Source organism: Pelobates fuscus, chromosome 9, assembly GCF_036172605.1.
Source record: "Pelobates fuscus isolate aPelFus1 chromosome 9, aPelFus1.pri, whole genome shotgun sequence".
Classification (NCBI taxonomy): domain Eukaryota; kingdom Metazoa; phylum Chordata; class Amphibia; order Anura; family Pelobatidae; genus Pelobates; species Pelobates fuscus.
Window position 1 is genome coordinate 38,640,643 of NC_086325.1, and position 13,256 is coordinate 38,653,898.

Here is a 13,256-nt window from a genome sequence, read left to right on the forward strand (position 1 = left end):
CCCCCATGTACATGTTTTAGGGTGTCGTAGAACGTTACAGGGTAAAATACAGTGATAGCAAATTAAATTCTCTGGACTTTCGGCCTGGGTTGGCAGGCAGGTCCCTTAAATTGCAATCAATAAAATAACTTAATTATGTAAAAATATTACCTAAATACGCACGTAGAATTTAAATATATATGCATATTTATATATTTGAAGTCTACGTGTATATTTATATAATTATTTATGTAATTTTGTATATCGACATATGAATAGTTCGCATTCTTTTTATTTATTTAAATATACATAGATATATATACAATTTCATTCTAAGTGTATTTTGATATAAATATATATATATTAATATCAAAATACAGTTAGAATAAAATTTCGTATAGATATATAATTTTTTTTCAATTTTTTATTATTATTTTTAATTTTTTTAATTTAATTTAAATTATTTATTATTCGTATTTTATAATAATATATATATACAATATATATAGTTATTATATATATTATATATATACGTGTGCAAATTAATTATAAGTGTATTTTTATATTAATATATGTACATATTAATATAAAAATACACTTAGCATGACATTATATATATGATATATAGACATATATTATATAGGTATAATATATGTCTATATATCATATATACACATATTATATAGGTATAATATATGTCTATATATCATATATATACACATATATAATAATATATTTTTTTTTTATTAACTATAACTTAAAATTTTTTTATGATTTTACAGCAGCAGGGAGACTGCCTGTCAGCACAGACAGTCCCCCTGCAGGCAGAGTCTAGGACACCTATTGTGACCATGTGGTCGCCCTGTTGGGCGATCACATGGCCCCAGGGGTCCTAAACCGCCATGGGGAGACTGTCTGGGCTGCAGGCAGTCTCCCCACACCGGGAGCACCGCCGATCGCCGCCGGGGGAACGACGGCGATCGGGTAAGTACATTTTAAATTTAGGACGGTTCAGGACCGTCGTCGGTCGGCAACGCAAAAATGCCGATGACGGTCCTGAACCGTCCTGCGTCCTCAAGGGGTTAATATAGACGTGGGGGAGAATTCAGCTTCCCTTATGGAACACAAAACATAGAATGTGACGGCAGATAAGAACCATTCGGCCCATCTAGTCTACCCAATTTTCTAAATACTTTCATTAGTACCTGGCCTTATCTTATAGCTAGGATAGCCTTATGCCTATCCCACGCATGCTTAAACTCCTTTACTGTGTTAACCTCTACCACTTCATCTGGAAGGCTATTCCATGCATCCACTACCCTCTCAGTAAAGTAATATTTTTAAACCTTCGCCCCTTTAATTTAAGACTATGTCCTCTAGTTGTGGTAGTTTTTTTTTTCCTTCTAAATATACTCTTCTCCTTTACTGTGTTGATTCCATTTATGCATTTGAATGTTTCTATCATAACCCTCCCCCCACCCCCCCCCCCCTCCCCGTCTCATGGTTTCTCCAAGATCCACAAGATTTAATTTTTCAGCTACTATTTATTAATAAAAGCCTCGGGAGCTAAATCATAGCTTATTTAAGAAAAGTGGAGAGCATGGAGACAAGATTATGCAATATACTACACCAAAATGACAATTTATTTCACAATAGCTGGAGTGCCTCAGTTACTACTACAGAATGCAATACAGATACACACATCCTTACTGGTGCTTTCTTTGTTGACCCCATTTACATAAAATATATGCAAGTTCCCTCTTGGGGTACAGCTGCAACTGTTGTTATTAAATTTGTCCCTACAACCATTTCCGCCAAATGAGGAGTTTGCATCAGACTCCTTGACGGAGTGAGCTGCTGGGGAGAATGAGATAGTGTCTCACCCTTTCCAGCAAATTTAACAACACTTAGTGCCACCATTCATATACTCCTTGATGACAAGCTATTGAAGACGAGTCTGATGCTGCTACAGACCTGCAGTGAATTGAGAGCTTCAGATGCCCCCTAGTGTCTTAGTGAAGTATATACTGTTTTTTTTTTTTTGTGTTGCGTTGTACAGCAATTAGACTGGTTAGCAATCTCTTGGAGAAAAAGTTACATAGACTCTTCTAAATTATATAAACACAGCACAAAATGAAATGTTTATGGTATAGGTATTTTATTGATTGCACAATGAAATGTATTTTTATTTTGTATACATTTTCTTTAGGAAATAAATTATTCACCTACATATACAAAAATAAAATAAACCGAGGATGATAGAGAAAGACTTCACTGTTACAAAAGAGACCAACAAATAAAATGTGTAAAGCCTCCTCCTGACTCAGTATGGGAGGCACATGTACAGCAAGACAACAAGGAGATCCAATTAGAGTAAATAAAAATAAGAAAATATTACGTTAACTATAAACAGCAAAAACAGTGTAAGTCCAAGTGTAAGGTGAAGACAGTTGTGCAACAGATTTACTGCAGGATCACAAAGAATACCAGGACTTAAGAAATGTACTGTAATACACAGGTGTATTACAGATAGCCACAACATGTAAGAATTGTCATACATTATAAACTTCCAGATAGAATGAAAATAACGGTCTACATGGTGACACTAGAACAACTGGCTATAAATCCCCTACCCCCACCCCTCCATTCCCTGGGGTTTCCAAACGTGGCCCTCACTTGCTAGACATTTATGGCATTGAATTCTGAGAAATTTTGTCCAGCATCATCCTTACTGTCACTCCTGAACACACCTGAGATAAACCCATATCTATGGCAATTGCGTTAAGAATAAAAATTAATTGATAAGTAAAATGTTCTTATTTTGTTTAATCTCCCGATTTAAGGAATAAAGAAATATAATATACACAGGGGCAACGATAATTCCAATTATGTGTTATTTTAAAGGCACATATTTTTTAGACTTTTGTTTGGCAATTTTAACATTTAACATTAAAACACTGGAAATGTCTGCCCCCGAGATTAATGGCGACACTTGAAAATTTGGAGCTATAATCTACGGTATGTTTATAACAGCAGTATACTTTCAAAGTTGTAGTGAGTAATAAAATATAGAGTCTTGTGCTGGATGTTTGCCACAGTTAAAAAAAAAAAAACAAAAACAAAAAAAACAAACATTATTTGGAATGTTTGACAAATCTTTCAATATGGTATTTAAAAGACATTGGCTTTGATACATCAGGCTGTAATTATATACTGGATAGCGACAGCCTCTATGAAATTATCTTGCCTGCACAGAACTCGCTTTGGCGACTATGAACGATCTGTGTACACATACAATGTTAACTCTTTGGTGACTTTTCTTACAAACAATATAGACATTTAAAAAAAAAAAAAAAAAAAACACACACACACACAAAAAACACCACACTAAACCTTTAGACTAAACCAAACTTTCCAGTTAAGAGAAAAGGTGTTCAGTAAAAACCTTAAAGCAGATAGAATTAATTTCACAATAACGGTATTACATTTATTATGACATTAATTTTTTCATTTGTTTACCAGTTCATACCTAAATGTTAATAGAAGAGTGTCCCTAATATGAACATAAAGTGATATCACTTAACCAGACCAGTACTAAACAGACGTTAATAGTCATAAAAAAAATGTGAAATATGTATGGTATAAAAATTGAATTGAAATAAAAAAAAGAAAAATCACATGATTGAATCCTTCTATACATATTGCTAATTATGTCTAAAGAACAATGTTCTTAAAATTAGTAGGAATAGTGAACATCTTGCTTCTGAGATTTTATACAGGCAGTTTTTGTTCCCACTGAAATTCCTATGCAATTAAAGGATATGTAATGACAAAAAAAAAAAAAAGAGGCAAAGCATGATTTTCTGGTCTCTCGTGCAATTTCCAAAACAGCTATACTGAACCACATACAATAAGTCACTGACAAGCCACTAATTTTGAAGACCAGATCCTGTTCCTCAGTGTCCCCAGTGAACAGCATCACTGGCACTCCCTGTATTCACACCTGCTGATATTGGGTGTAATTATTGGGAAAAAGTTAATCCAAAGGCCCCAAAAGTAACTGGTTCTCTTGAATAAACCATTGACAAGAAAAACGGATAATGCAGTATATCCCCCAGCTAAGCAGCTGGAAGGCTCCACAATGAATGGTTTCTCTTTAGACAGAGACTTGCACGTAAGTGAAATAATGTGAATATTTATTTTAAATTCAAAGCTGTAATAAAAATGTCTGGCACTATTCACGGACAAAATGTAGGGCAGTAAGCAACAAAATTCAACACAGACTGGCCATTCTGGTGCCCATTACTGTTTTCGGTCCATATTGTGTTGCTCCCATATGAAGCTGTCCGTACACTGGTAAAAATATGAAATAATTCCAAAATAGAAATAAAATGTACAGACCGCAACATTTCTCAAGTCAACTAGTGATATACTCTTAAACCTATGAAATGTAAAGTATTCTGCATCAAATCTATACATTTATTAGAATATTCACTAAAGTCTGAATTGTTGGATATTCAACGCAATAAGTTTTGGGCTAAATTTTGATACTGTCGAATACAATTTGAATTTGCACATGAGTGGACAACCTTGTCAATCATTTCACCAGGCTGTTATTGGAAATTAGTCCGATCCTCGTGAATTTGGAAATAACAAGTGACAGGTGCATTATTGCCTTGAAACATTTCCTAATCATATCTTAAACTGCAAGCTTTGTAAATAGGACAAATACCATTGTTTGTGTGCCTACTTCTTTATACTATATCTGAGTACATGGCACATGACAAACACTACTTCCGATTACATGGAAAAAGGTAAGTTTAAAATGTATTTGATTCAATATTTTTACAGAGTGGATATAACTAGAGACAGGGACACTCCAAGCACCATAACCACTACAGGCTGATGTAGAGATTGTGTTGTGAAGAGTGCCTTGGCACCATCCAAGAGTAAGCAGTCAAACTATTTTACAATTTACCTAGGGTGCTCTGGGCATCGGTCAGTCGTTTTGGAACCTGAAGATACTGCAAAGAGCATCCATTAGTTCCGAAGAGCTAAGCCCGAGGAGAAAACACCACCCCCAGTGGACACCATGTAAGTTGCAAAATTGTTCACAAATGGTTTGACTACTTACCTTTGGAGCACTTCAGGGCACTCCTTGACCACAGTCATTATAGCAGTGGTTATTGAAGTATATAAGTACTGGCGACATCATCATATAGTCTGGTTTATTATAATCATGTGATTCAGCATGGAATGTCCTTTGTCTGTAAGGGGTTAATATCTATAACTGGCATGGTGGGAAAAATGTACCGTAATCATATTTCTACAGTACTGAGAACAAATAAGATGGGGAAGCTTATTTATCATTTTACAGGGGAGGAGAGGGATAAAAGCATGGTAAAGTAATTGCTTCCTACACGTCATTATTATATAAGTATTATTTAGGAATCAAGCAATTATCGGTTTGGGCGATCAAATACCGGTATCGACCTATAATGATCTGGATATTGCCGACAATGTGGGCGGCGGCAGAATTCCAGCGCACGCGATATTTTCAGTTCCTCTCTACAACCTGCTGTAAACAGAAGATGACGTGCGCTAGTTACCAGCCGCCCCATTTCCAGTGTAAGTGGCACGCAGGGTGGACCACCTCTCCCCCATTAGTACAGCACTGGCTGAATATTGGTACCAGTTATCAGCCCGAAAGGCGACTGATAATCCGGATCTGCCCTTAAAAAGGGATATCGGTCGATACAAAGTATTAATAGCAACAAAAGTAATAACTTTTGTTTTAAAGGAGGACAATACACACGGCAAATACGTGTAACTTATTATTAAGAGGCATACACAATTTAATGGACCTGTGATGTCCACTGAAGAATGGTAGCGGCTGTGACACAATCATTTTATAGATTCACTGTGCTCTATAAATGCAAAAAAAAAAAAAAAAAAAACACATACAAACATGAATTAAAAACAAAACAGACCTAAGAATATATATTGAAATTAGACAATTTAAAATATTATTTTAATAAAGCGATGGGGGAGTGAATAAATAAATGTTTACAATTTAAAATATATGCACAGAGGAGAAAAAACATGTTTAATGTTGCTGGAAGGAATTAATACATATTAAATATTAATTGCATATACTTTGTTTTTCAATCAATGTCATGTAAATATGCAGCTTGAACACTATGGGGCTTCTTTCACTAACACAAGAAGTGGTGAACTGACACCAATCCCACCAGATTTATATAAACAAAAAAAAAAAAAAAAAAAGTCAGACTAACCCTCTTTGTTCCTTAAACACTAGCATGGATTAGCACAGAGTCCTTGGATTTTCATAAGCACTGAAATAACATTTATCTCCAGGGTCCATAGTAATTTGATGTTCTTCAAGCTATCTTTACGTGTCATGCACAGGTCAGAATAACAATATATACCAGCTTTAGCACAGGTAAGTTTCACTGACACTTCACGGACCAGATCTTGCGAGATGGGAGTATGTCTTATAAGTCCATTGTAACTGGTGCAGGCTCTCAATAGACTGATCTATGACGTGGCTAAAATCACAGCTAGGTAACAGTTCACAAACCGCTCTGACACCCCCCCCCCCCCCCCCTTTTGGACTTGTAAACCACTGTTTCAGCAGAAAAGCAACTACAATAACTTGCAAATATGGCCATGACAGCCATTCAAAGCAGCTCATAAAAATGGTTTTAAGCATAGCAAAAAAAAATATTTTTTTATTTTATTATGTAGTGTTTTAAGTGCAGCAAACCAAATAAAAAGGCAGAATTGCCATTTTACCTTGTTCACCTTAACTATCTCTGCCATGGGAACAGACATTTCAGAGGTTTACCCTCAGCTTTACTTATGCAGACAAAAACGACAGATTACAGAAGGGGATTGGATGCATGAAACTATGAACCAAAAGGCATGTAGGATTTAGATCCAGGAAGAGAATGCATGTGCCAGTGCCAAAGCAAATCAATGCGGCTGATGGCATTTCCTCCTTCAGTGAAACAAAGGCTTCAACTATAAGGTGTGCACAATCTGCAGATTCGTTATGTACAGGGAAGTAGGCAATAACGTTACGCCATGGCAACTCCAACCACTTTCTTGTGGACATCGAGCTCTATTTGATATAGTACACAAATCTCCAAATCAGATTCTTTGCCATCTAGTTACAAATTCACAGTGACTCTTAATATTCCTTGGAAGCAATGAAGACTTGTGAAAGTTTGCCAAAGCCCATTTCTCACAGTATAACAGTGTATACAGTACAAATGTAGAGCACGTTTATTATACATTATCCTAGAAGAACTGCACGCAAATGTATAATGCTACCACATATTATTATAAAACTGTCTGGCCCTGCCTGGTTTGCAAATATACCATGTGACGCGACGCAACGCAATGTTGAAATGATGTACCGTAAAAAAAAAAAGAGCCAAACCCAATCACTGTTCTGCATATTCTGCAGAGAGCAATTATAGTATTATTAAATCAAACATTAGGAACCTTGTATTTGATATTTTTTTCTTACACTCAAGTCCTGCTGTTTGCAATCACTTCAAACTATGCTCCATTTCTATTTTCATTGGAATCTGTTTTTATCCTGTAGCCGCATAGCTCAAGGAGTTTCCTGAAAAAAGTTTTATTGCTGGGGCAGCAGACAATGAAAATGTATATGGTTTTTTTTCTAAAAAAAAGTGGGTATGCTTTTGAATCCTTACTTTGGCCATAATTTATCTAAATAGAATGGTAACTTTCCTCATGATTTAGGATATCCTCTGCTTCATGATTTATACACGTTTACATTCTTCCTGCAATTCTGCAATAGATTTTTTACATACATTTTTCAACATTAGAGTCATACAGTAAACACCCCATTTGTGAGAGAGCGCTTCTACAACAAATTATCAATATTAAAATTCTACCAACTTTTCCGTTTGTAATTAGTATTAAATAGTATTAATGCTATAGAGTACTGTAACTAGTATAAGTCTACTGCAAAGCATGAATGTAAAACGTGCGCCACCGTTCGCTAGATTTCGAATTTTCCAAGTAGGTTATTACCATATTTACAAGAGTGTGGTAAGAAATGCACCATTGCTTCAATAAATACATTTACTAGATACCCAAGTGAGGACAGGTATTTAAAATGTGTGTAAAATACAGTCGAGGATGGACAGTGAGCAAAGACAGACTCACATTACTAATTTAAAGTCTCAATTCTAAGTGTGAAATGCAATTATACAAAACCATTCGAATCAACTGATGTACCATGAGAATGCCAACCTCAGAACAGAGAACAAGGGCACTTAAATAGAAAGAGGTCACAAATAGGTTTGACAATGACTATGGCACCAGTGTTTAGCGTTCAGATAAGAGTTCACGAATAGGGACAGGTTCAAAACTAATGTAGAAGATGACTTGTTTACATGGACCGCCAAAAAAAAACAAAAAACACATACATAAACTGGTCTAACACCATGTGAATTATAACTTGAATAAAAAACTTCTGTCCTTCCTTGAAGCATGTCGTTAGATTTCCACCGTCGACCAAGAATGGCTACAGTACTAGAAATGTGTCATGTGGGGTGTTCATTTTTGTCCCTGCCACAAACATAAGAAGCACCCCTTTCTCCAAAGTTCCAGGTTACAGTCTAGCCTTTAGTTTTTGTGCCATCGGATGTGACAGCCATTTTCTATGTTCTTTTAACAGAGCACCTTACAGTCCCAGGATTGTCACTTTTACTCCTCATCACCTGCTAGCAAGAATCCAAGGATAAAGTTGATTGCTCGCTGGCGTTCACTTGGGCTCTGCTTTCCCACTAGGTTTGGTGGAGGCCGTAGCAGGAGACTGGTAAACACTGTTGCTGTTGAGAAGAAAGACAATGGAAACATTTACACCACAGAAAATATATCTATTAACATTACTAGACACAGGACTAAGTCAGAAAAAATAAAAAGTGTGACTTGTGGTGTATTTTGGAACAGTGCAGCAAAGAGTTCAGTATCTAAAAGAGGTTAAACAGAGTGCCAATGTAAATAAGGGGCCACAATACAAATTACACAGTAATAAATAAATGATTTAATATGTTACCAAAAGCATTAAAAATTTGCATACATATATTATCAGAAAGAAAAGAAACTTATCAATATTGGCAGGGAAACCAAAAATAAAAACTGGAATTAAATGTAATATAAACATTGGGTGATTTTGGTAGTCATAAGCCATAACTAAATGCAAGCACAACTTTAAGGTAAATTAATTTCTAAATTTTACAAACAAGTTAATACAGCATGTTTGTAACAGAGACTTTATGCCTCATGCTATCTTCAAGGAACACTATAGGCACCGAAAAGGCTTCAAATAAGTGAAGTGGTCATAGTGCCTGGATTCCCCTGTTTCCATCCTTCTGTTTAGTGGCAAACCATTTTTAATGTTTTAATCTCGCCCATCTCCGCAGTGCTGCCCAGGCTAATGTAGCAAGAATTCAGCCTGTAGCAATTGCACACTGCTGCTATGAACTGGTATGACTAAGAATAGGTCTATATAAACTGTGGAATGGCCCTAAAAAAAAAAAAAAAAAAAAAAAAAAAAAGAGAACACACAGGTGACTGCGGGACAGCCATATGCATTCCAAAACCTCTCTCATATCTTATCTATTTCCATTTATCCATAAGGCCTCTTACCAATCATATTGGCGCTTAGATTGTTTTCTCCAGTGTACTTGAGCAGCTCTCGCAGAAACGCCATTAAATATCGGAAAACATTTCTGTGGCAACGTGGCAAATGAGAGATCACCTGCACGTGGAACACATGATTAGAAGCTGTATTTACAACAAGGCATAAGCTAATCAGTTATCAATAAATCTATAATTAGTTATTCACACCTGTCTACAGAGTCTCGTGTCGTGGGAGCAATCTATGCACTTCTGGTAAAGCTCATAACAGATGACCGGTTCTGGCAAAGCTTCCAAAAAGATTAGTAGTGCTTCGGCTACAGAATGGTTGCTACCAGCTGGGGAATAATATTAAGGAGACAAGATACAAACCAAGAATAGTGCATTCGCCTTAAAACATAACATATACAATGTAACAATATGGACAGAAAAAAATCTAAAATCTAATATTGTGATGGCATTTATATGCACACAGACATCCACCTCTCTATAACTTGCAATACAAAATAACCCTATGCAAAACATATGCAGAAACCCAACCACTGACACTCCTGGCACCATATGATACTTTGAGTGTTCCTTTAAAGAGACACCCCCACTGCCCAAATAAAAATCACTGTTTAGTAAATATACCTCAAATGAAAACATGAATTCTGTTACTTGTGCATTTTATCATTGGGGGCATATCTAAAAAGAGTTTTCAAGAGGTGCAGCTCTCGTCTGTTGCCTTTGCAAACCATCCTCTTCTAACCTCGCCCAGAATTTCTGTGGCTGTCCAATCACAGACTTCCCAATGCAGCTCAATGAGAAGTCTTTGCAAGGCAAGTGCAGGTGCTCTGAGCAATTGCTTCCTCTTAAATTTCACTGAGCTAACCAAGTCAGGAAGTAACAGAATCGGTTGTCTGATTGACAGCCAGGGAGGTGTAACAAGGTTGATTCATAAAATTTGCAATTTTTATTGAGCATAGCACTGTGAGAGTTAACTAATGTACAAACTTTGCTTGGTAAAACTAAATTAAATTAGGAAGGAAATGAGTTTTTAAAATCTTTATGCACTGCCAATAACTTTTAGTTTTTTGGTTGTGCTAAAAGTGAGAAAGTGACATTTCCTCTTTAGGTATGCTCAATTCGGACATTTTGAGTATGGTAGTATTATAGTATTATATAGTGTAGTATTATAGTGCAAGGTGGTACATGTTGCTCATATGTAAACCCAATGACAATTTTCTGGGCATAAGTTAACAGTCAAAAAAATAATATTCTCTGGTTTATCCAGATTTTTTTTTTATTTTGAATTCGATAATTGATGATATGGTCCATTAATAAGTAGATAATTCTTGTTTGGAAGGATTGTGATTATTTAAAAGGACACTGTAGACACAAAAACAACTTTAGGTTAGTATTTTGGTTTATAGATCATGCCACTACAGTCTCACTACTAAATTATCTGCCATTTAGGAGTTAAATATTTTTTAATTTATTTTTGTTATACACCCCCACACACACCTTCCTGCATGTGAATTTCACAGCCTCCCTACACACTTCCTGTTAAGAGACATCTAATGTTTAACCCCTTATGGACCAAACTTCTGGAATAAAAGGGAATCATGACATGTCACACATGTCATGTGTCCTTAAGGGGTTAAACTTCCTTTATAGCAAAGATGTCCTTTAGAAGAAACTAATTTTTATTTTATGCAGGCTGTGCTAATCACAGAAAGGGGAGTTTTGGCTAGGGTGGCATAAACAGAAACAAAAATGATTTAACTTCTAAATGGCAGAAAATTGAGCAGTGAGACTGCAGGAATATGATCTAGCTACCAAAACTACCTTATTAAGTTAACATTGTTTTGATGCCTATAGTGTTCCTTTAACGCATGATTGTTTAAAATGATTATTATTAGTATTTATATATAGTGCCAACATATTCCGCAGCGCTTCACAATTATAGAATGGGGAATAGGTGAAGAAGGGCTTGCTCAAACAAGCTAACGTAAGGTGGTCTGACCAGGATTCGAACCTGGCTCTAAGGCAATGATGTTATCAATGCTCTAACAGATGAAAACAAAGGATATAAAGCTCTTTTCCCACGAAGATAAATAATCATAATTAAATATGTAAAAATCTTTAACATCTGCAATTCACTACGCAACACGCTGTATGTGAGGAGTTCCTTATTTGGTACATCAGGGTTACCATTGAAAGTAATTACAATTTTCAACGGAGTAAGTGTGTGTAACGTTTGTGTGCATGTACAAAGTGTGGTAAAAAAAGTCACAGTCAAGGATACGTATGTTCTCTGGAATGCTGGTATCTAAACAATCAATAATGTTCTGCAACTCTTCTTGTCTTCCTGGTGTTTGAAAAAGATCTTCCTGTAAGAGAAGAGAGAAATATATATTTCACAACAAGTCTTTTGTATGACTAAACACAGTTTAGAGAAGTCAAAGTAAAGTAAAGTATGCATTTTAGCTATATTATTGATTATTTATGTAACTTTCACCAAATGAAAGTATAACATCAGTACCAGAAATTTGAATAAAACAATTATAGATGCAAAAGTGTATCCAGTACCTATGAATTCAGGTGAACAGACCAACACAAAATTTAGATCACAACTAGAAAAATCCAACTGCACCATAATCACATTCCTAATTTTGCTTCTGGCCAAATTTTAAGCCTATATTAAGCAAATCTGGTTTATAATATAGACAACACAAAGAAAAACGTTTTCGTGAATAAATCACCCAGTGTTCGCTCTGAAGCCCACTTACCTGGCGACATGCATTTTTATACAAATGGTCGACTAAAAGCCAGATTTCTTTTGGGATCTTTAGGGGCTTGTCGGAGGTACCGTCAATGTCTGGCAGATTCTGTAGAATGGCTCTCTCCTGGAGTAAAATAAGTCCAACAAGAGAAAGAGGAATATTTCAAAAGATCAAATCAAAAATCTCTCTATGCAAAAATGGTTCTTCAACTATGTGCAAAATAACCACCTATATTTTAAAGCATTATAAAGGAAATTACTTAAACTACAATGTGGAGAAATACAAAATGAAAGGAAAAACTAATGGAAATTCTTATGTGTGTAATGTTACACTTCTACAGCAAATGTCAGTAGCATTAGAAACCACTACCAGTCAAGGCTGAGTCTACACCAACCAAAAATGTCTATCTGGCGCATGGATTCTTCTCGATAGGTGTTTATCTCCCCCACCCCTCCTCCCCCCCAGCAGCAGTTCAACTCATTACATAGGATGAGTGTAACTACTCTGTAAATGGAGAGCAGTTAAACTAAGGCTGCTACAGTTTACTTGTTCAGAAACCGGGCATTTGCACCTATTGCTCATGCAAACTGGGGAGAAAAGAGCGTGCAAATTCAACAAAACTATCACAGGAAGCCAGGAACTGACTGACAACTCTGGCAGGCTGTCGAATACCTCCAGAGATTTTCACACATAACTACAGTAATAAGCTATGCCCACGTGGGTGCCATCATGCAAAGTACCGTATATACTCGAGTATAAGCCGAGTTTTTCAGCACATTTTTTGTGCTGAAAAACCCCAACTCGGCT

General features: G+C 35.9%; 1 protein-coding gene across 2 annotated transcripts in view; it reads right to left on the minus strand.

The window, feature by feature from the left end:
• Nucleotides 1–6,031: 6,031 nt before the first annotated feature.
• OCRL (OCRL inositol polyphosphate-5-phosphatase) overlaps nucleotides 6,032–13,256 on the minus strand; it is a 51,067-nt gene continuing 43,842 nt past the window's right edge. For both annotated transcript variants that reach the window (XM_063431877.1, XM_063431876.1), the window contains 5 exons: nucleotides 12,456–12,572; nucleotides 11,972–12,056; nucleotides 9,892–10,019; nucleotides 9,691–9,802; nucleotides 6,032–8,870 (listed from right to left, as the gene is read on the minus strand). In XM_063431877.1, coding sequence (XP_063287947.1) covers nucleotides 8,746–8,870; nucleotides 9,691–9,802; nucleotides 9,892–10,019; nucleotides 11,972–12,056; nucleotides 12,456–12,572 — 567 coding nt within the window. In that variant the 3' untranslated portion in view covers nucleotides 6,032–8,745. The remainder of the gene's footprint in view (nucleotides 8,871–9,690; nucleotides 9,803–9,891; nucleotides 10,020–11,971; nucleotides 12,057–12,455; nucleotides 12,573–13,256) is intronic.